This window comes from Catharus ustulatus, chromosome 1 (assembly GCF_009819885.2).
Source record: "Catharus ustulatus isolate bCatUst1 chromosome 1, bCatUst1.pri.v2, whole genome shotgun sequence".
In the NCBI taxonomy this organism is placed as follows: domain Eukaryota; kingdom Metazoa; phylum Chordata; class Aves; order Passeriformes; family Turdidae; genus Catharus; species Catharus ustulatus.
In genome coordinates this window covers 62153765-62177157 of record NC_046221.1, presented here as the reverse complement: position 1 = coordinate 62177157, position 23393 = coordinate 62153765, and the positions used below count along the sequence as shown (strand labels likewise).

Genomic DNA, 23393 nt, shown 5'->3' with positions numbered 1-23393 from the left:
CCACAGTAATGTATCTTTGAGTGGCACAACTGAATATATTAGGTGGTTGTGGCAGGGCAGGTTGTGGAACAGATCAGCTGTTGTTGCTTCTCTCTGCAGTTTTCCACTGATGGAGCAACTCTGTTTTAAGGCAACTGACTACACTTATTTTGGAATTCTTTTATGTCATTAGTGAATAAAAAAATTGCACAAGAAGGAAGAAAGAACCAAATAATAGGATAATGTGTCTTTAGTACAGGTAAATTAAGGATACTTGTTGCTTGACAATTTATGAACTGAAGCTTATTTAATGTGAAGTATGTATAATAGAAAAAAATGAAATCTGTTCCAGGCAAAAGGGAATGGAAGTCTGCAGGACCTGAAGTTCAGTGAAAATCCATGTGGTTCCCTGATATTTACAAATCTCAAACCAATTTTGTAGTACACAGAAATAAGATGATTTAATGTAGCAATACTCTTCTAATGCTTTTCATTGGAATGAAAGGTGTCCTCAGCAATCTTCTAATCCTTATGGTTATGATATCTCAAGGTGTTTTGCTAGGTTCCACAGTGAACCAAAAGAGATAAAAATGTCAACAGATAATATTCAAGGCGTGTACTGTAATTCTGTGGGGTTTTTTAATTTCTGACATAGTTTGGTATGAGCTTTGTTAAAATACCTTGATTTCTGCTACCTTTCAGTTGTTTGCTAGAATTGAGTCCTAATTCTAAATTACAATGTGATTTTTAGAGTCTAGATTTTTTCTTTTGTATTCCAGTGTTTTTTTAGTATTTCATGTGTAATAACTAAGAATAATGTCTCCAAATTACTAAAAGTATTATTTGATGAGACCATGTAACAATCTGAGCTTTTAGGACGTAACATCTTTTATAGAATGGCATTCACAAAAAGTTAGTGACTTACATTGCTGTAAATGTGGATCTGGAAAGCCTTGCAAAATGTCCATAAATGTTCAAACCCCCCGAATATTGATATAGATCAGTGGAGTTTACCTATTGAATAGGCTATATGCAGTGATATTTGGTACTTTGTACAGTTTTCTGAAATGCTGCTAGTTCCTATGAATCTCCTTACCTGGGTATTTCTGAATGTTTACAACAAAAATTCTTACAATATCTGGGCAGAGTTATACATGTTTCAGTTTAATCTTCTTCCCCATGCACCTGTTAATTGAATGGCTCTACATATTTCATCCTGAAAATGAGCTTGAAAATGATGGATGAAGCTAAATGACTGACAAGATTGACATTAATTTGAATTTTAATATAGCTTTTGTGCTAAAACATTCCGAAGATGGAACTGAATTTACTTTTGAACATCTGTGTTTTTAAACTGCTGTTGCAAAGTGACAGTAACTTCTTCAAACATCTGTTGTTTGACCGGAAGCAATAACTTGTTAAGTCCAGGAACGTTAACTATAAATATGGATGTTACTTTTTTTTGTAGAGATAGCGTTGTTAATGCTATTCATTCTGCTGCTCTGAACATGGTCACAGAAACTCCTGGAAGTTAAGCAGCTGTGGGAGTGTGTGGGTGTGAGTGCTGCTTAATAATTCTCCCTACGTATACTGGCACACCTGCACTTCCTTGTGGACAAAACTCCTAACATCATCCTGGTTCCTGTGGTGCTTCCTTTAAACCAGAGCTCCTGTCTTGTGTTGTTTTTCCTCTGGCAAGCAAACAGGAATGGCAGCAAAATGGATGCATCATTACAGATGAGTATTCTGTTTCTGTAGGACAGAAATCAAATCTTTGCTGGAGGTAGTGACTCAAAGTGAAATGTATCAGTAGTTACTGTGATACCAAAAGTTGCAAATGTTACAGGTTTCGCTGATAATTGCTAGAAATGTCATGAACTCTGAACAACTAAATGTGTTATTCCTGGGAAGTGTTTCAGGCTACAGGTGCTGATGGGTAGATGTTGTAGAGTATTGGGAAAGAGAACACATCAAATTACACAGCTGTATATTATGCTGATGCATTCAAATATATATATGAATTACAATACACTTCTGTCTTTTGTTTCAGCATAAGGAGAAAAGGATCAAATGTGGTGTTGTAAAGAAATCTCACTAGAATAGTCCTTAGGAGAGTTGTCTGTACTGTTATGCCATTCTTACAAAGTGGATCAATCATGTATGTCCTTTGTTCTTTTCCAGCAAAACTCTTGTCCCCCTCTTTTTTATAGGCTTCACCTGAAATTCAAAATGTTTGTCTCTTACTCATTAAAAAAAATAATTCAACATTGATGTCACTTTCATGCTGAACATACTGCCTTTTGTTTATTAGCCTTTCCTGGATCATGGTTTTGGACAGAGATTCACCCCTGTTATTTGGAACTACGTTACTGAGTGACTATTAGTCTTAGTCTTAGACACCATCTCTGAATTCTGATTCTTCCAACAGCATTGTTTGTGTGGCAGCATTGTACGTGGGATGCTGTATTTGTGTAACAGTGGTTGCGTTGGGTCTTTTCAAGATTGTAAGTTATAGAGTACCTCTAGTTTTTAGAAAAAGTATTTTGTGTATTCCCATTCCTGGACTGTGTTTTGCTTTCTTTGCTGAAGACTTTATTTATAGGTTAATACTGCTTGTTGGGACTGACTCATGACTTAGGATAGGTGTAGATTCTGAGACTTCTGCCTGGGACAAAGATCCAAGGAGTTTGATGTGTAAGTCCTGAAAAATAGTTTTGCCATATGTTAATATTTCCAGACTTGTTATCCAGTGTGTGTTGTTATTATTAGGTTCTAGGACTTTTACTTTTCAGAGCAAAGGTTAATGATTTAATGATGCAGGTAACCATATGACATGCATATAAGCTTGCTCACATTGACAACTGTAAAATAATTTTACAAACATTGAGACTTTGATTGGCACCATACTTGAGAAGAAGTTTGTCATATTTTATCTGCAGACATAAATTTAGATGACATAGGAACTTAAGGTGATTTTAGTAAAAAAGTGGTTTTTAATTGCAGTTCTTTAACTTGACATTATGTAGAACTGTGCATTTGTCTTTATGTTTTTCTCATCACTAGTAATGGTCGTTCATACCAAGATAGGTTTACAGACAGTTTTTAGCAAATTTATTCTTAGAGCAACTATCCTGATCTGAAGTGTGTTAATCACTAGGCAAAAAAAACTTTCAGAACTTCAAATTACTATTGCAGATGTTACTATTGTTTGCATAAGCACAAGTGATTGCATGCTTAAGCTATTATTTTTGCATGCCTTCCTGGCTTGTATCTATAGTATCTAAATGCAGTGATTTGTATTGCTTGGGCAGGCATTTGGATTGCTAAGAACAAGGAGAGAAAACAATTGATTGGGCTACAATGTCAATAACAATACCCAGTGACAGTGATAAAATGGCCCCGTTGTTCTGATCAATGACATGCCCTTCTAATTAAAAATAGGGTTCTGCTGAATGTAGATGATGTTTCCTAAGGTCCTGCTGTGTATTTAGGTATTTCTGGTATCTATTTGTTAGATACGGAGACTCACTCATCTTGTCATGGGTTGAAAAAGATCTTGTGTTAAGGTATGCATAGCGATTTGTAAGGTGAGCTAGGGGTAATAAGGATGGGTGCCTTTCATTGTGGAGGCTTCATTACATATCTTCTCAATTTGCTGCTTCTGTATATTATTCTAGGAAGAAAGTGTGATGTAGGAGGGAGAGAAGGCAAATAGCATTCAGGATATTTGATTTTTGTAGGTGTCTGGTGGAACCTGTAGCTTTAGTACCTGTTTTAAGCAATTTTTTGTAAAAGCTACTGATGAAAGTGAGCTGCTGTGGTAATAAATTTCTATTATGCTTGTAGACCTTTAGATAAACAGATAAAAGGGCTTTTCTCTTAGTTCTGCAAGGCTAAAGATACCAACTTTTTGTTTGTTTGGGTTTTTAATTTGTTTGGTGTGGATTTTTTGTTTGGTTGGTTTTGGTGGTTTTTTGTTTGTTTTTGTTGTTGTTTCTTGGTTGATTGTTTGTTGTTGTTTTATTTTTTTGTAGTAGTAATTCAACAATGCTGCCCTGTGGTTTTCTGTATTATTTCTCTGTATCATTTGGGGCTGGAGGGGCAATGATTTTTTTGGTCTTATTGCAGAGTTTGGTTTTCCTCATTTCAGTGACCCAGTCAACAATAAATTTGCCTGCATACAGTAGAAGTACTTTTTCCTTCTCTTTTGTTGTCCATTGGATAAATATGCACTATGGCGAGAATGTTGTAGGTTTTTAAAGATCCTGGATGTAAATGTTCAGCTTTACAAATACCCAGCATCCTTAAAAGCTGTTAGTATTAACTGTGGTTACTCCATAAAAATTTGTAATAGCATTATTTTGTGTGAGTGTCTGATTTTTTTTTTAGATCAGGACCTGTGTTCAGACTTCCCATGTGACACTGATTAGGGGTGTATTTGCATTAGAGGCACAGCTGAAGCTGAATAGGGACATAGAGCAGCAAGTTGCAATAAATTTTAAAAACTTCTGAAATAGCTTTTCTGTATTCTTTAGGAAGAGGTTGAAGGAAGTTCTTTAAATTTCATGCATTTAGCTGTAGAAAATTATTCCGTTTTCAACTTCTGTTGTAATCTAGGATCAGTAATCTTCTGTTGTAATCTAGGATTGCTTTGTAGTTTAACAGAATTTACTGCTGTGTGAAGCATAGAGGTGATTGAAATTAGAGGAAAAACATAACATCTAATTCTTAGAAAAGCAGAGTAGTATTTGAGGAAAATAAGTACAGTACACTAATTTCACGAATACAAGCCGCACTGACCATAAGCCGCATCTCTGGGTGTTGGCAAAATTTCGTTCTTTGTCCATAAATAAGCCACACCTGAGTATAAGCCACTCTGTCATTCGGAGTGAGGACCCGTGTGCAACAAAGTTGCCAAATAGTAACAGAACGGCAGCAGGTCGGGGTTTACTGGCTCAGCTAAGGCTGTGCAGGCTCGGCCCGCTCGGGGCTGCCGATGGGGCCAGGGGGCCCAGCTTGGTGGGGCCGCTCAGGGCTGGCTGCCGCTGCCACTGGGCTCGCTCGACCCAGCCCGGCGCTGCCCCGTGGTGGCAGGCAGGGACAGAGCCCACCGGCACTCGCGGCCGTGGGCGGGGATGGAGCCCGCCTGCTCCTGCTGCGGCAGGCGGGGGCAGGAACCCCCCGCTTACCCCACGGGCCGCAGGGATGGCAGCACGGAGCCCCCCGCCTTCCCCCCAGGCCGCAGGGATGGCAGCATGGGGCCCCCCTGTCTCTCCCCCGGGCTGCAGGAGAGCAGGGAAGGAGAGAGCTCCCCTGCCTCTCCCCCTGCCCCCCAGTGCTGCCTGCAGGGAGCCAACTCCACCCACGGCGCAACAGAGTAACAATTTGTAACAATCGTGAAATGCCGGCTTTTGCTGGCAGGTTGCTCGACTCGGCACCTCGGTTTCCACTTCTGGGGTTGTAAATGTCAGAAAATTCTTCACATATTAGCCGCTCCTGAGTGTTAGCTGCATTTCCGGTGTGGGAGCAAAATTTTAGTCAAAATGGTGCGGCTTGTAGTCATGAAATTACTGGTATTTCATGATTATAAGCCGCACCTGATTATAAGCCGCACTTCAGGTATTGGCAACTGTCTTGGGTTATAATACAGAGTGTGATAAAAGGTATCTATTCTATCACCATCAGTTGAGGGTGGGGGCAGTGATCCTTATCTCTGCGGGAGATATTCTGCTAATGGGCCATCCATTGAAACCAGGTAGGGCATTGTTCTTTATCTTTTCACAACCCATCCTTCCTCCAGCGAGTCATTTTCTGCTAATGGCCCATTGAGTCCCACTGTGGGACTGATAAAATTACTGCATCCCATTGGGACTTACTCCAGCCAGGGGGAAGAGCCCAACATTTCTTACCAAGATTAAAAAAAAGAGGTTTTGGGACACTAACGTAGCCCCTTTCTCCATTGGACTCCAGAGGAAAACCGGATTTCTCCACATCACCACTGGACCTCTGGAGGGAAACTGCACCTTCTACAGGAACACTGCTCCAATTGAATCACATCTGTCACTGCAGGAGGATGCAGCCACCATTTAATGGGACTGCTACCAACACCCTGCCTGACGGGTGTCGGGGTTGTACTCTGACTTTGTCAGGGTTTGGAGTTTGTTTCTTTGTAGTATTTTTATTTTAATTTCCCTAGTAAAGAACTGTTATTCCTAATTTCCATATTTTTGCCTGAAAGCCCCTTGATTTCAAAATTATAATAATTTGGAGGGAGGGGGTTTACATTCTCCGTTTCAAAGAGAAGCTCCTGCCTTTCTCAGCAGACACCTGTCCTCCAAACTAAAACAGCAACTTTTTGTTCTTTGTCCATATATAAGCCACACCTGATTATAAGCTGCACTTTGGGTTTGTACCAAAATTTTAGTGAAAATGGTGTGGCTTATAATCATGAAATTACTGTATTTGGAATTTGATTTTTCTTGAGTAACTTCCTAGCAAAGCAATTTGTTTTATGGATACACTGGTTATTTAAGAGGAAGGGTTACATGAAAATACATTGTATAGCTATAAACATGGTTATGGACAAATGTGCCTTGCTTAATAAAATTTATGCAGCTGCAGCTTCCTGGGAATTTTTTTCTTCCTCAGAGGACATGATCTGGACAGTTTTGTCAGTGATACAGGCAGTCTACCGCAGTTGCTGATTTGGTGGTTCATCCTTTAAGAAACAATTCTTGCTCTTCATATGGATATGCCTGTCACTTTCTTAATTTTTTTCTCTTACTGCTTCTCTACAGTTTGGCAGATTCCTCCTTTATCTTCAGATTTGGAAAGTGTTCACATAGGCTGGAGGTAGAGCAGGATGGGGTATGAGTGAGACAGATTGTGCAGCTTACTCTGTCCTCTGCCTGTGATGGGAAGCAGAGAGATTCCTGTGGCTGCCACAGCCACTCAGCCAAATCACCCGCTCTGGGCAGGGTGGGACATGGTCACAGCATTGGATGGCAATAGCTCAACTAGTCTTTCTCAGTTTTTTTACTCAAGACTTTCTACTGCAGCCTCTGTTCCATGCTACTTTGCATTCCACCAGGTCCAGTTCATGAATAGACTCATGATCATGCATTCCTTTTTCCTCCCTTACTAAGTTTGAGAGATATTGTTTTGAGACATCAGCCTTGTTTTCTTTCTTGTGGATAGCAAAAGTGATAGGTGATGAGGAACAAATATTTATGCAGGATCTGACACAGTGCTTATATTTCTACCTGGGTCTTTTTATCAAGCAGATAAAAAAACCCTCTTCATAAATACTGCTTCTGCATTTATTCAATGAGTAAAACCAGACAAGCATGCAGTCACAATTGCCCTGTGTCTTGCACCTTCCTGCTGCACCCTTGAGTATTGCTCTTTTAGAGTAATGGAAAGCTGGCAGAAAACACAGAAATTATTATGGACCTGAATAGGTAGCCAAGTTAGATTTAAATAACTCAGAAGGGCTTCCCTTACCTGTTAAGGTACCTATGAAACTCTGCAGCTGCATCTACTCTGGCGAACAGCGATCAAAGTGGAATGGTGTAGGTACATGTGACTTGAGGCATCATTTTCACAGCAGATATTGATATCAAAAATTGACTTTAAAGTATTTATTGTGCATTACTTTCTTTCAGTTAAATCGGTTAAATGAGATTCCTCATAGTAGTCAGATGTTGTGGAAAGTTGTTTAATATTAATGTTCCTTTTTTCTTAGAAAACCATATTTTGTCAAGACAGTTTTCTTCATACCTGATTTTGTAGCAGTCATGCTGAGAGTTTTGATGTCTCCACTCTGGCTTCTTTATTCATGTTGCTTTCAGTGCTTCCCTATTTTAATACAAGTTTCTAGGATTATACTTAATTGATTTGTCACTCAAGGAAAATCAGCACTTCAAGCAATTAAGTGCAGCAAAATACTAGGTAACAAAGACACAAAGATTTTTGTTCTCATCCTAGTTATGAAAAATCCATTATTCATTATCTTACTGTTTTTAAATACTGAACTACAATTTTCCAACACAATGGCAAAATTGCTTTTGAAACAGAATAAATTGCTTGCCAGTTCAGAGGCTGTATTTTGAAGTCAGGCTTACCAAACATGATGGTGCTTATGCTCATTATCTTCGCTACTTGGTGAAGCTCCATATTTGAAAGTACAAACCTAGATACCAATTGTGGAAAAAAAACCCAAAAACTTTGTCTTTAATAAAACGGTAAGCAAATCTTGAAAAAATTATGATTAGAAGATCAACATATTCTGCAAATATTACCACATTTACAAAATAGATTTAAACATTAAGAATATCTGTGAATGTTTCTCCATCAAATCTCTCCCACAATTCGCTTGCATTAAGGTGTTCCTTCAAGAAAGATTTTACCCTGTTTACGGTGTTACTGTTGTTTGTAAGAGATACTATTTTCAAATCAGACACTTGTTAACTTTGTATGGAAGTAAAAGGGATGTGTTACTTTGTGATATCCATTACAGCTGGCAGACTGATCTCACTGGGTGGTGCTAAAATACATCATTAATTGGATGTTCAAGAGCAAAACACAATGCAACATAAAGTTCTCTATTAAAACCGTGATACTGTAATTTAGAAATTTAATTAGAAAATATTATAAAAGCATTGAACAGGAGTATGTTTAAACACAGGTCTGTCTTATTGGAAGTCTAAGAATAAAGTAGTATCTTGAGTTTTTTCCAAGTAATGGTTTTATTACCTAGTGTTGATCTAGTCTGAGAGAAATCAATGTAATTCGGTATAATATGGATGTTAACATGTAATAACACCTGTGTTTTGTGAAGAGAATTTTTTGTATAACTTTTTTCTTAGTCCATTAATAATAATGGTAAGAGAAAATATATTGCTAGATTGTCATGTTAAAACTGAACATCACATACAGCATTTTACCAACAATATTGTGAAGGTCAAGTTTTCTCATGTTTATTTTAAACTTTTTTATTTTTATGTAGGTGTCTTAGCAATAATTTGGGAAGCATTTTCCATGCTGTATTCTCACATGACTTTCTAGGAGCTCCTATTTTTTAATATTAGCACAGTTTATTTTAGTTTGAAACTGTGGTTGTTTTCTGCAGTGTGGTAGTGGTTTTACACCATTTGAAACATTGATGAAGATTTCTTGTCACAAGGCCTAATGTACGGTAATTTCACGATTATACGCCACACCATTTTCACTAAAATTTTGGTCTGATCCCGGAAGTGTGGCTTGTAATCAGGTGCAGCTTATATACGGACAAAGAACAAAAAGTTGCTGTTTTAGTTTGGAGGACAGGTGTCTACTGAGAAAGGCAGGAACTTCTCTTTGAAATAAAGAATGTAAACCCCCTTCCTCCAAATTATTATAATTTTGAAATCAAGGGGCTCTCAGGCAAAGATATGGGAATTAGGAATAACAGTTCTTTACTAGGGAAATTAAAATAAAAATACAGTACTACAAAGAAACAAACTCCAAACCCTGACAAAGTCAGAGTACAACCTGACACCCCGTCAGGCAGGGTGTTGGTAGCAGTCCCATTCAATGGTGGCTGCATCCTCCTGCAGTGACAGATGTGGTTCAGTTTAAGCAGTGCTCCTGCAGAAGGTGCAGTTTCCCTCCGGAGGTCCAGTGGTGATGTGGAGAAATCCGGTTTTCCTCTGGAGTCCAATGGAGAAAGGGGCTACGTTAGTGTCCCAAAACCTCTTTTTTTTAATCTTGGTAAGAAATGTTGGGCTCTTCCCCCTGGCTGGAGTAAGTCCCAATGGGATGCAATAATTTTATCAGTCACTCAGTGGGACTCAATGGACCATTAGCAGAAAATGACTCGCTGGAGGAAGGATGGGTTGTGAAAAGATAAAGAACAATGCCCTGCCTGGTTTCAATGGATGGCCCATTGGCAGAATATCTCCCGCAGAGATAAGGATCACTGCCCCCACCCTCAACTGATGGTGATAGAATAGATACCTTTTATCACACTCCGTATTGTAACCCAAGACAGTTGCCGACACCCGAATTGCGGCTTATAATCAAGTACAGCTTGTAATCGTGAAATTACTGTGCTTAAAGTTCCAATACTCAGTTAACTTGCACCTGGGTGTGGAAAATATTTGTTTATTATTATTATTCCTAGTTATGCAGTATTTTCTAATCTGGTCTGAGCCCATCCCTTAATGGTGTTCCATACCAAGTGATTCCAAGGCAGTGCAGAAATCAGCATCACCTGCCAAAGAAAAGAGGGAGTGTCTAGCTCAAGACTTGTTAAACAACTGGGTTTGGGGCTCTTTGTTCCTCTTCCTTATTAGAGTTTACTTCTTAACTATGTTGATATCAATATATTATATAGTCAGTGTAAAGTATGTGGTGTACCTTTTTGATAGAAATTAGAGATTTGGTCTCTTGCTTCCCTCCTTCCCTTTCCTGGCATCCAAAAAAGTTAATAACTGCTTTAATATATATTCTTGTATACAGTAAGGCTCAACACAGAAAATCTAGGGGGAAAGGAAAGGAAATGGTTTCAGGATTTTGTATTAAATATATAGTGAGTTAAAAAATATGTATGTGTAATATTGCTTTTTTAAAAAAAATACCGTATTTGTCTGTTAAGACTTTGGACTGAATACTGTTCAAGGTGCTGTTCTGTCAGCAGAACTCCCTCTTGCTCAAGCAAGGCCACCTACAACTGCTTGCTCTGGATTGTGTCCAGACAGGTTTTAAATGTCTCGAAGGATGGAGATACCACAATCTCCCTGGACAGCTCATGCCTGTGCTCAGTCATCCTCATGCTACAAGTGTTTCCTGATGTCGAGTTGGCACCTTGTATGTTTCAGTTTGTGCCTATTGCCTCTAGTCCTGTGACTGGGCACCACTGAAGACAGCCTGGCTCAGTCATCTTTGCAACCTCCCTTCAGGTTCATAGGCATTAATAAGATCCTGCTTATGCCTTGTCTTCTCTGGCTGAGCAGTCCCATGTCTCTGTTCTTTCCTTGTAAGGGAGATGCTTCAGTCCCTTCATGATCGTCATGGCCGTTTACTGGACTCTATTCAGTGTGGCCATATCTGTCTTGTACAGGGCACTGCTCCAGCTGTGGGAAGAATCTCCTCCCTTGATGTGCTGGTAGCACTTTGCCTGATGCAGGACACTGTACCTTTCTTTGGAGCAAGGGCACAGTGCAGGTGTCTACCAGGATCCCCAAATTCTTTGTTTCCAGGCTACTTCCCTGGAGTAGCCCCCAGCATGTAGTGGTGAGTGAGGTTGTTCAGGTGCAGAACTTTGCAATTCTTCTTGCTGAACTTCCTGATGTTCCCATCAATCGGTTTTTCCAGCCTGTCAGATTTGCACGGGATAGTGGCATGTTCCACTGGCCTGTCATCACTCCTTCCGGTTTTGTGTCATCTGCAAACTTGCTCAGGGTACATTTTGCCCCATCTTCCACATCATCAGTGGAGATGTTAAACAAGACTGAGCCAGTATGGATCTCTGGGGTACAATGACTTAGTGTACTGATCTCCAACTAGACTTTGTGCCACTGACCACTGACTGGACCTGGCCATTGCAGCAGAATTCAATCCATCTTGCTGTCTGCTCATGCAGCTACTGCAGGAGAATGAGAATTTTATGAGAGACAGTTTGTAAAACCTTACTGAAGTCCAAGCAGACACTATCCACTGCTCTTCCCTCATCTACTAGGTCAGTTATTTAATCTTACAAGTTTATCTTACAGGATAGTTGAGTAGGACTTTGCTTTGGTGAAGCCATGGTGGCTACTCCTTATGATTTTGTTGTCCTTTTTGGAAAAGATTTCCAAAGATGAGCCATTCTATCACCTTCCCAGGGATTGTGGTGAGACTGAAGGGTATGGGCAGGTTTCCTGGGTCCTCTTTCTTGCCCTTCTTGAAAGGGGTAGTATTTACATAGGGGTGGCATTTGCTTTCCTCCAATCTTTAGTCACCTCTCCCAGTTGCTGTGATTGATCAAAGATTATTGGAAGTGACCTTGCAGTGACATCTGACAGGTTCCTCAGCACTTGTGGGTGCCTCCCCTCAGAGCCCTTAGGCTTTTTAATGTTTTTACATATAAATATATATAATATAATACTAAGAATATATATATTTTATCACATATTTTATGTATTTTATTATATATATATATGTAATATTATACTATATTAAATAAATAAATAAATATATTAACATTCAGTTTGTTTAAGTGTTCCGTGACTTATCTTCCTTGCTTTAGGCTTTTTCCCTGTTTTCTGAGTCCTGGGACTCCTGAAAGTCAGTCTTGCTAATCAAGATTGAAGCGAAGAAGGCATCCAGTACTGCAGCCTTTTTCATGTCCTGTTTAACTATATCCTCTGTCTTATTCAATGGGACCCCATTTTTTCTAGTCTTACTTACCTACATACTTTAAAACTTCTTGTCTTTGGCATCTCTGGCTGGATTCAATTGGATTTGGCTATAGCTTTCCTAGCTTTGTCCCTGGAAGCTTGGACAATGTTTTTATATTTCCCCAGGTTACCTGTGCTTATTTCTACCTTCTGTGCACTTAGTTTTTTGTCCAGATTTGGACAGCTCCTTGTTTGTCCAGTCAGGGCCATCCCATTGGAGGAAATCTCTTGAATTTGGAACAGCTGATCCTTGAATACTAACCAGCTTTTTTTGGCCCCTCTTCTCCCCAAGACCTTATTTCATGGGACTCTTTCAAGCACTTCTTGAAAAGGCTGAATCCATTCTGAATTCCAGGATTGTAAGCTGCTTGATACCTTCCCCCTGCTCTCAGAGTCTTGAACTTCACCATCCTATGGTCACTGCAGTCAAGGCTGTATTGTCCTTCACATCCTCAGTGAGCCCCTCCTTGCTTGGTGAGTATGAGGTTCAGCAGAACATCTTGCCTCATGGGCTCCTCCCGGGTAATTAGAGGAGGAAGTTGTCAAAGTGCTGCAGGACCCTCCAGGATTGCCTGTGTCCTTTTGTGTTGTTCCTCCAGCAGATACCAGGGTGCTGGAGGTTCACCTTGAAGACCAGGTTTTGAGAATGTGAAGGTACTCCTCTCTGTCTGTAAAGGGCCTCACCCACATGGCATTTCCTGTTCAGGTTGTCTCTAGCAGACACCTACTAAAATGTTACCTTTATCTGTTCTCTCTTTGCTCTTAACCCAGAAGTTCTCAGCTGCGTCCTCATCCATCTCTGGGCAGAGCTCCCTCCAGCAGCACTCCAGCTGCTCACTTGCATAAAGGGAATTAATTTCCAGTTTTGTTAATTACTATTTTTATATGGTTTGGGTTTAGGTTGCTTTGGAGAGAATGGGACAGTCCCAGGATTCACCTTGTAAGAGATGACTTTAAATACAGTTTCATAAAAATTAAATTTACTAATTCTGAGTAACAGTGCATCTTCTTTCAATCATCTTCCCAGAAGTATAAAAGTATGAAATGAGTAAGTCAATTTGCAGGTACTTAGGGGAATTTTCGTACTGAATATTCCAGTATTTTATCTTAGCTTAAAAAACATCCCACATACATAAAATTAAAGTGAATAATAGTTTCTGGGGAGGAAAGGACCGCTGTTACACAACTAAATGTTGTTTGCATGGGTCCCACAGGTAAATCTTCTTGACTCACTGATTTTTTTTTGTGTAGAATTATAAGAGTAAGTATAATGTTCTCATAATTAAAACAAAGATACTGATAAGTGGTGTAGAAAGTGAGGCTCAAAGGTCTGCACACACAAGAAAAGGCATCAGGAAAGCAGGTTAAAAAAGCACAGTGGAAATATAAAAGTGTACTTCTGTGAAAACTGTCACTTGTGTCTGCTATAAGCTTTGCAAAGTAACTTCTGTTTAACAAAATCTTACAGAGAATCTTTTGAAAAGTAGGAAGTTGCAACTTTGTATGCGCAGATTATATAAAAACTTAAGAATTTCCCTGGAATTATTTATGCTATGATTGACAATGATTGCAGGCTTTTTGCTGTATTACACAATATTAACTATAATTAGAATGTCTTGTTAATGTATTAACAAAAATGCATGAGATGCATAGATGAAAATATCTCCCTAATAAAATTCCGTATAGCAAAAATTAACTTGCTACTTTAGGACATTCCCAGTAATAAAAAGTGATATATTGACTATTTATGCAGTGCTTTTTTCTCATTTTGCCAGGTACCAAGTGGAAGATGAATCCTCTCACTTGGATGAAATGCCACTAATGATGTCAGAAGAAGGCTTTGAAAATGATGAGAGTGATTACCATACTTTACCAAGAGCCAGAATTTCTCAGAGAAGAAGAGGCTTAGAATGGTTTATCTGCGGTGGCTGGAAGTTCCTTTGCACTAGGTTTGTCACACACTAGTACTTTTAATTAAAGTTTTTAGCAAATTAAATAAATAGTAACTTTGTATTGTGTGATGTGTGCAGAGTACAGAACACAGAATAATTTGCTTGTCATGAATCTTCTGATTTATTCGCCTGCATTTTCCCTACTAGGACATTGCCAGTTAAAAACCATTCTGAAGAGCTGATTCTATTGTGCTTCTCTTGTCTGCCTTGCTGGTTTGCATGAGAGGTCATGAGCTAAACTTGTATTAATCTGAGGTCCATAATTTTCTATGTAATCATGGTTCTCACTTCACTCAGTACTACATTAGGGTAGAGGGGTTAAATTTTTTACTTTCGCAGATATTAATGTGTTAAGTTTGTGGTATATATAAATTTATTGATATTGCTGTAAGAGAAAAGCAAATTCATTCAACTAATGATTAGTTAACCATTTAACTTTAAAGGTTAAAATATAAATGTAACTGGTGGTCTTGGAGCGAATTGCAACTGCAGTTAACTCTTGTGATTTGGTTCTTACCTAGAGGCTTTCTGTGCCAGACTCTATGCAAATACCTTGGAATAGTAATTTTTGAATGAATTTTTAGCAAAACTTTTAAGTAGAGAAATTGCCTTTAGTATTATTAAGGATCTTTCTTTTTCTGTAATTTGGAGTGATAAAATTTGAGAATCAGTAAAGTGAGTGGAGCATTTTCAGTGAATTTAAATGACAAATACTTTCTTTGGCAGATGTTTTTAGAACTGATTTAGATAGAAGTCTTCACAGCTGGTTTTCATGGCACTTTAAGAGGCCTGTTGTTTTACCTAAGCAAAGCTGTGTTTGTACAGCTTCAGTTTTTTGAAATGATTTTTACAAAGCTTTAAAAAATATTATCTGTGTTGATTTCTGTTTCATATAATGATTTAACAAAAACTCATGGTTTATTAATTTTATTATAGGGATTACAGTAAATTCACGAATACAAGCCACACTGAGTATAAGCCGCATCTCTGGGTGTTGGCAAACATTTCGGTTTTTGTCCATAAATAAGCCGCACCTGAATATAAGCCGCTCGTTCGCAGCGAGGACCCGCGTGCAACAAAGTTGCCAATTAGTAATAGAGCCGCGGCAGGGCGGGGTTTACTGGCTCAGCTAAGGCTGTGCAGGCTCAGCCCGCTAGGGGCTGCTGACGGGGCCAGGTAGCCCAGCTCAGCGCTGCCGCTCGGCCGGGCCGCTCAGGGCCGGCCGCCACTGCCACTGGGCTCGGTCACCCCAGCCCGGCGCTGCCGTGCGGTGGAAGGCAGTGACGGAGCCCCCCCCGCTCCCACGGCAGCGGCGGCGGGCGGGGATGGAGCTTCCCCCTGACCATGGCGGCGGCAGCGGGCGGGGACAGAGTTTCCCCGCTCCTGCCGCGGTGCCGGCGGGCCGGGACGGAGCCTGCCTGCTCCTGCCATGGTGGACGAGGACGGAGTTTCCCCGCTCCCGGTGCGGCGGCGGCGGGCCGGGACGGAGCCTGCCTGCTCCTGCCATGGCGGGCGGGGACGGAGTTTCCCCGCGCCTGCCGCGGCACCGGCGGGCCGGGATGGAGCCTGCTTGCTCCTGCCGTGGCGGGCGGGGACGGAGTTTCCCCGCTCCCGGTGCGGCGGCGGCGGGCCGGGACGGAGCCTGCCTGCTCCTGCCATGGCGGGCGGGGACGGAGTTTCCCCGCGCCTACCGCGGCACCGGCGGGCCGGGATGGAGCCTGCTTGCTCCTGCCGTGGCGGGCGGGGACGGAGTTTCCCCACTCCCGCCGCGGGGGCGGACCCCCCGCCTCCTCCCCGAGCCGTGGGGATAGCAGCACAGAGCCCCCTGCCTCTCCCCCGCCTGAAGTAGGGAACTCCCCTGCCTCCCTCCCTCCCCTCACGTTGCCGGCGCTGAGCTGACCCCACCCACCGCGCAACACATTAACCAATTTGTAACAATCGCGAAATCCTGGGTTTTACTGGCGAGCGCTCGGCTCGGCACCCTGGCTGGCACTTCTGGGGTTGTAAATGTCAGAAAATTATTCACATATTAGCCGCTCCTGAATATTGGCCGCATTTCCGGTTTGAGAGCAAAATTTTAGTCAAAACGGTGCGGCTTGTATTCGTGAAATTACTGTAAGTGTTTGGAAGGTAGAGGGAAGGAAGGTAGAAAAGGTTACAGTAGTGTCTGTATATGTAAATGGGTTTTGGAAACAGTGTTTCTGGTACAAAACTACATTTTAGTTAAAAAAGATTTGTAAGTATTTAAAGAAGTTGTTAATCCTTTAGACATGTCTTAAAATATAGATACCTTTCAAACAATATACTTTCATGTGAGTTCAGTTCTGTAAGTATTAGTGATTATTAGTTACTGTGGTTATATTCCTGTAAGTTTTATGAAAACAGGCGAATCTGCACCCTGACATGGAATTTACAGTATTTGGATAGAGACAGACAATTGCAAGGTGAGTTTATGTTGGAAATACAGTAATTTCATGACCATAAGGCGCACCAGACTATAAGGCGCACCCCCTGGAAGTCGGCAAATTTTGCAACTTTGTAGATCATATAAGGTGCATCGGACTATAAGACGCACTTGTTTTTTGCAGCGAGGATCCGCCCCCAGCTCCCCCCGCGCGGTTACTGGCTGAGGCCCCGGCCCTGCGGGCACCTGGAAGCCCCAGACCCGCGGGCACCTGGAAGCCCCAGACCCGCAGGCACCCAGCAGCCCCGGCCTCGCCTCCAGCTAGCAGCCCCGGCCCCACAGGCACCCAGCAGCCGCAACCCCACGACCCCGCCTCCACCTGGCAGCCGCGGCCCTGCTGGCTCCCCCTGTGGCTCACAGCTCGCACTTCCGGGTTGGCAAATTTCCGAACTTTGTCCATTATATAAGGCGCACCGGACTATAAGGCGCACTTCCAGGTTCGGGCCAAAATTTTAGTCAAAAGGGTGCGCCTTATAGTAGTGAAATTACTGTAATTAAAAATTGTAAGAGAATGTTACAAGAAATGGTCATTAGTGCTAAAGATTGCAGAATTTCATGTTCCTGCTTGCTTTTTAAAATTGAGAGGTACATCTCAGCTTTCAAGCCTAGAAACTTTCAAACCTGTTCTTTAAATTACTTGTGTCATAATTGTGATGGATTTTTGAGAAGGAAAAGAGAAAGGAAATTGCCCTATTTTTTTTTTTTTTGCTATGCTCTACGCATGTGTGTAAAAAGAAAAGGCTTTACTAAGGAAGAGGCTTTGGGGGAGTACAGCTTCTGCTTTGGTAATTTTCTCACTGAATTCAGACACAATAAAGAGTCCACTTGGTCTTGCATTTATAGGCATTTTAATCATATTAGTGTTCTCTATAATAGAACATCGTAGCAAGTAATTTTCATTTTTAATGGAAAAAATAATAAAAAATTACCGTCAGATTCTAGCAGAAGCTTGAAATTTCAGTTGGATATTAGGACACAGAGGATACTCCCATAGGAAAGCTGCAGATGCCTGCTTAGATGAGGAAAGTGAATCCCATGGTATCTTATCTACTAGTCCAGTTAGGCTGGATATAAATCTCCTCTTGGCTGATCATTTCTGAGTGAGTGTGTAAAATTGTAGTAGGGAGATTTCATCTGGGCTGAGAGCATTATTGAGGCTTTGTAACTGATAAAAATCAGGTATATGCAAGTCAGTGTAAATTATTCTTTTTTGACGGTTTCTCATTATAATAGCAGTTTACAAATTTTTGCTGGGGCCCACAGAATAGTTTAATTTTTGAAATGCCAATTTGCAGTTGATAAAGTTACCTAGGATCATGCAAAAAGTCATGCAAGAAACTTGGAGGCTACTGTATTGTCACACCTGCAGTATTTACTTACACAGTATAGATGAATTAGTTACAGTGTTTTTATGGAGTGTAAAGTATTAGTTTGGGATACAACTGTGCGTTGATGCTTTCACAGTTGAAATGAAGAGGAGCATGTGAGAAAACATTTTTTGTGTATGTTGGAGTATTCATGTTAGATGAACTACTGAAACTTATTTCCACAAGACAAACAATTATTTTAAGTATAATGTAAGATTAAAGCAGTCTGAGACCTGTTCAGTTAAATAGAATTTAAAATTTCACCCTATTTTTATGGAAATCTGTACCCCATACCTGCATGTGGGTGAGGTTGAAATCTCAGCTTCAACATCCAGAATTTCTTTTTGTACTTTAAATGAAATTGTAAATTTTTCAAAGCTGTGACAGAAAGATGAACACAATAAAAGACTGGGCATTATTCTGGAACTGAGCTCAGGGGGCCCTGATTTCTTTTGGGTTCTCAGTGAAAGTCTTGTGTTTGTGTTCAAAATCACTTTACATGTTGCAAACAAACAAAAAACCCCCATACCCAGTAGGGGTTTTGTCCGTCTTGCATTGTTAGAATTAATCTCATTTTTGTGAGAGGAAGCTTTCAATTTCTTATTTTACAGCTTTAGAATTTTATATTCTATACATTTTTGTTGCTATGTCACAAACTCTTATTCTTTAGTCTAAAATGTTTCACCTTCTTTGCAGAAGCAAATATGGAAGGTTTGACAAAGTTCTATGTACTTGAAAAATGATTTTGTAGAAATCTTTTATTCAGCTTTTATAAGCTGAATATATAAGTTTTCTAAACTTCAGTTTAGACAATAGACTTGTTGATCAGGTCTGAATGGTGTGAACTTTATTTGCAAATCTCCAGCTCTTTAAAGGGTTTTTACATTTGCAAGAAACAAATCATAATTAAATCAAATGTTGTCTTTGATTTTGAACAAACTGAAGACTTAATTCAACCAATATAACTTTTAACTTCAGAAACTGCTTATTTCTTGCTTTCATAGCACAGTTAAAAGAAAACTTTGTGATATAGCAGCTGTTTTGTGGTTGTAATCATTTCCCCTTTAACTTACAAATTCTCTTCAAGCTTGTGAAATTATAATGCACATAGATCAATACTCTGGAGCTCTTTGGGCTGGATTGATTTCTTTCTCATGAGATTTACATTCCACTTGTTATCAAAAAACACTTTGTCCCTATGAAAATGGTGCCATTGAATGGCATTTCCATATGAAGTGAAGGGGATATCAAATGCTCGGATTAATTTGGGCTCTAAGATGGCCTGTACGCTTTCAATTAATCTGCAACGCATTTGTTATGCAGAAGCATGGGAAAATGCTGATCTTTTGAGAATGACATGACCACTGTGTTGCTTTTGGCCTGATTACTGAAGCTACCTGTTGAGTACAATAATTACAGTATGTTTTCTTTGCAGAACTAGTTTCTGCTACTTAAAACCTAATAAGGAAAAGCTGACCCTTGTAGACAATATAGAGCTTTTATATTATCTTTCCATTCTGATGAAAATGCTGTTTTGTGAAAGATACTGGCAGTTAAGCTTGTAGGATAAAAGTAATGAAAAGAGAAAATAAAAAAAGCCTTTATTGTTAGAACTGCAGAGTCAGTTGAGACTTTTACTTTAGCTTTTGACTTGTAGAGATACAGTCCATTTATGAAAACGTGAAGGGTTCTTATTTAACAATTACTTCAGGTTTTAGTTTGTTGGTGGGGAGTTTTTTTGGTTGGTGGATTTTTGTTGTTGTTTTTAATTTAAATATGGCATTGGTTACTAATATGAAGACACTGGTTATTTTTCCTCCACATTAATATAATATATTAGGAAGCAGTTTAGTAAAATGCTATTTAATAGATATGCCTTGAAGTTCTTTAATAAATTTGTTATTTTTCATATATACAGTCTGTTGCATTGATGCAGGCAACACAGCTTGCAGCTATCTTAAGGAAAAGGCTTTCTGTGAATGTGTTGAATTTTCTAGGCAAGACCATTTGAAATACAAACTTAAATCAGGAAACAAGGATGCACTTTATATTTTTTTATTGCTGAATCCCTAGCATAATATGTAATTTTACATAAGAGTTCAGAAAAATCTGAAGTATGTCTTGATCATGCTACATTTTGCGTTATGTTTCTAGGCTATTTGAAGCTCGCAGAATGCTACTCCCATTTATCACACAAATTTACTGGATACAGAAAGCCCGTGAAAGGGTCTATACCCTTAGTCAAAAGTATGTTCTGTAACATTGGGGAATGTTAATTCAATAACAGATTAGAAATGTGTTGGATGTTGATAATCTGAGTTAGAAAAATCTTGGGTAGACTTAATTGGTGTTATATTTGTGAAATAATAGAAATTTATTAGGATTTCTGAGGCCAGCATATCCAGCTTTTATTCTTTCTGTGATAAAACAGTAATTGCTGCTAAGACTAAATAGTAGAATCTAACTGATTTGTATTTTTGTGGTAGTAAAGCTCGTCTGAACTATGACAATACTGATTTGGGAATAACCTCTAATATTTTCATCATCCGTGACTTTTCGCATCTGAGAACTTGACTTTTGTTAGCTCCCTGTCAGTCAAATCCCTTTTATCAAAGGTATGACAATTGTTTCCCAGTCAAACATGACTCGTGTGTTTGTACTTTTGGCATTTGCTAAACTAATGGTCATCATACTATCTACTGAGCTGTAGCAAAAAACAGTGTCAAGATGGGGAGACTCCACGGAGAGGAAGGCAGAGTACAGTAATTTCACGATTATAAGCCGCACCATTTTGACTAAAATTTTGGTCCGAACCCAAAGTGCGGCTTATAATCAGGTGCGGCTTATATATGGACAAAGAACGAAAAGTTGCTGTTTTAGTTTGGAGGACAGGTGTCTGCTGAGAAAGGCAGGAGTTTCTCTTTGAAATGGAGAATGCAAACCCCCTTTCTCCAAATTATTATAATTTTGAAATCAAGGGGCTTTCAGGCAAAAATATGGGAATTAGGAATAACAGTTCTTTTCTAGGGAAATTAAAATAGAAATATAGTACTACAAAGAAACAAACTCCAAACCCTGACAAAGTCAGAGTACAACCTGACACCGTCAGGCAGGGTGTTGGTAGTAGTCCCATTAAATGGTGATTGCAGTCCCCTTGCAGTGACAGATGTGGCTCAGTTGAAGCAGTGCTCCTACAGAAGGTGCAGTTTCCCTCTGGAGGTCCAGTGGTGATGTGGAGAAATCCGGTTTTCCTCTGGAGTCCAGTGGAGAAAGGGGCTACCTTATTGTCCCAAAACCTCTGTTTTTATCTTGGTAAGAAATGTTGGGCTCTTCCCCCTGGCTGGAGCAACTTTCAATGGGATGCAGTAATTTTATCAGTCACGCAGTGGGACTCAATGGGCCATTAGCAGACAATGACTCGCTGGAGGAAGGATGGGGTGTGAAAAGATAAAGAACAATGCCTTGCCTGGTTTCAATGGATGGCCCATTAGCAAATTATCTGCCATTGAGATAAGGATCACTGTCCCCACCCTCAACAGATGGTGATAGAACAGATACCTTTTATCACACTCTGTATTGTAACATGCGGCTTATAATCAGGTGCGGCTTATGTATGGACAAAAACCAAAAAGTTGCTGAAACCCAGAAGTGCGGCTTATAATCAGTGCGGCTTATAATCGTGAAATTACTGTAATTATGTTGCCTTAGGTGAATGTTTAATTTTAGCAGTAGAGAAGTCCTTAGTGTGTGAAGAAATGATTCTACAAAAGAGACTGTGCCTAATCAAATATTCAGTCTGTTTACAGTTCAAATTCAAAAAGTGATTGAACAATGCAGGATTTCAAAGATTGTCAGGGAAATCCTGTCTACAGAACTGTAGGCAGAGCTGTCATGCTAGCTCACTTTCTCCAGGAAAACGTTATTTCCTTGGAACTTTTTTCCTACAGAACTGTCTTTAAATTTCTCACTGTATAACTAAGCTGTCTTTTCTGTCTCCACACCCCTACCCTGGAGACTAACAAGTTTAAAGCTTTAATGCCATGAGCAGTTTTATCAAATAAAAATCCAAGTTGGCACTGAGTGGAATCATTCTACCTTCTGCTGCAAACATATAACCTGCGTTGTTTCAACTATTTTGACAGTTTTTAGGATTTTTCAATGTTGGGGATGGATATAACTGAAAATAATCCCTTTTTATTCTGCATTAGTTTACAACTGGATTGATTTGCAGGCCTGGTTTTCCCATGCAGTTGCATTAGTATTTGTGCCAGCACAAGGGAAGGAGCAAGAATCCACACCTTTGTTATGGGGGAAGAAAGGTACTGGACATTTCAGCAGCAGGATCTGTTCACAGCCATTAGACTGATTGTGGAATCACAAAACAGACTACTGTTCATTTTGCTTTAAAGACAAGTTTAAGTAATAAGATTTCTGATTTGTATGTTACTAAATAACAGGGCTGAATTTTGAAAGTTGAATTAACACTATTGCAATTATTGTGATAGAATAATTATTTGTCACTATTTTGAAATTACTGGGAAAAGCTGATGAAAGGATGTTTGATTTTTGTAACAAAAATAAAATACATTTTTACATCTATCATGTAGTAAGAGTTTCAGGGAGAAAATCTTAAGAATCCAGCATTTAAAATTGAAGTATTTCAAAGGTCAGCTTGTGTGTATTGATGTAGGGGTATTTCCATAACAAAGTAATTGTTGCTTTGAATGATTTTGCTATTGACATTTTCTTTAAAAAGAGCTACCAACTTTGAATTCTATTATTTGGCAAAATTTGTAATAAGCATGGGATAATGTAGACTACACACAAGAACACTTCAATAGGAATTGTGGGAATGTAAGCTATCAACCTTCCTTCCCTGCAATATTTGTGTGTTTCATGATTCTGTAATTCTGAATAAACAGACTAGGAAATGACCTTAAGAGATTTCCAGTCAATTCCTTGTCTCTACAGAATGAATTATATCTATCACTGATGTCTGATCTAGCCACATCTCAGAGATCTGCAGCAATTCCAACCTCCTTAAGTGTCTCCTCCACCCCTGTCATTAAAAGAGTTTACTCAATATCTGCCCATGTTGTGCCCACCCTGCTTATTGATTTGCCACAGCTGAAGGTCCGTCATTAGTTAATAATGGTGGACCTAGAGAATAATTTTCCCTTTCTTCTTTGCAGCTGGTTCTTGCATACTTGAA

The 23393-nt window shown here is 39.7% G+C and overlaps 1 protein-coding gene across 2 annotated transcripts in view; it reads left to right on the top strand.

Moving 5' to 3' along the window:
• The window catches only part of ATP9B (ATPase phospholipid transporting 9B (putative)), a 172500-nt gene that overhangs the window by 3913 nt on the left and 145194 nt on the right, over window positions 1-23393 (top strand). For both annotated transcript variants that reach the window (XM_033052712.1, XM_033052723.2), the window contains exon 2: window positions 14174-14347. In XM_033052712.1, coding sequence (XP_032908603.1) covers window positions 14174-14347 — 174 coding nt within the window. The remainder of the gene's footprint in view (window positions 1-14173; window positions 14348-23393) is intronic.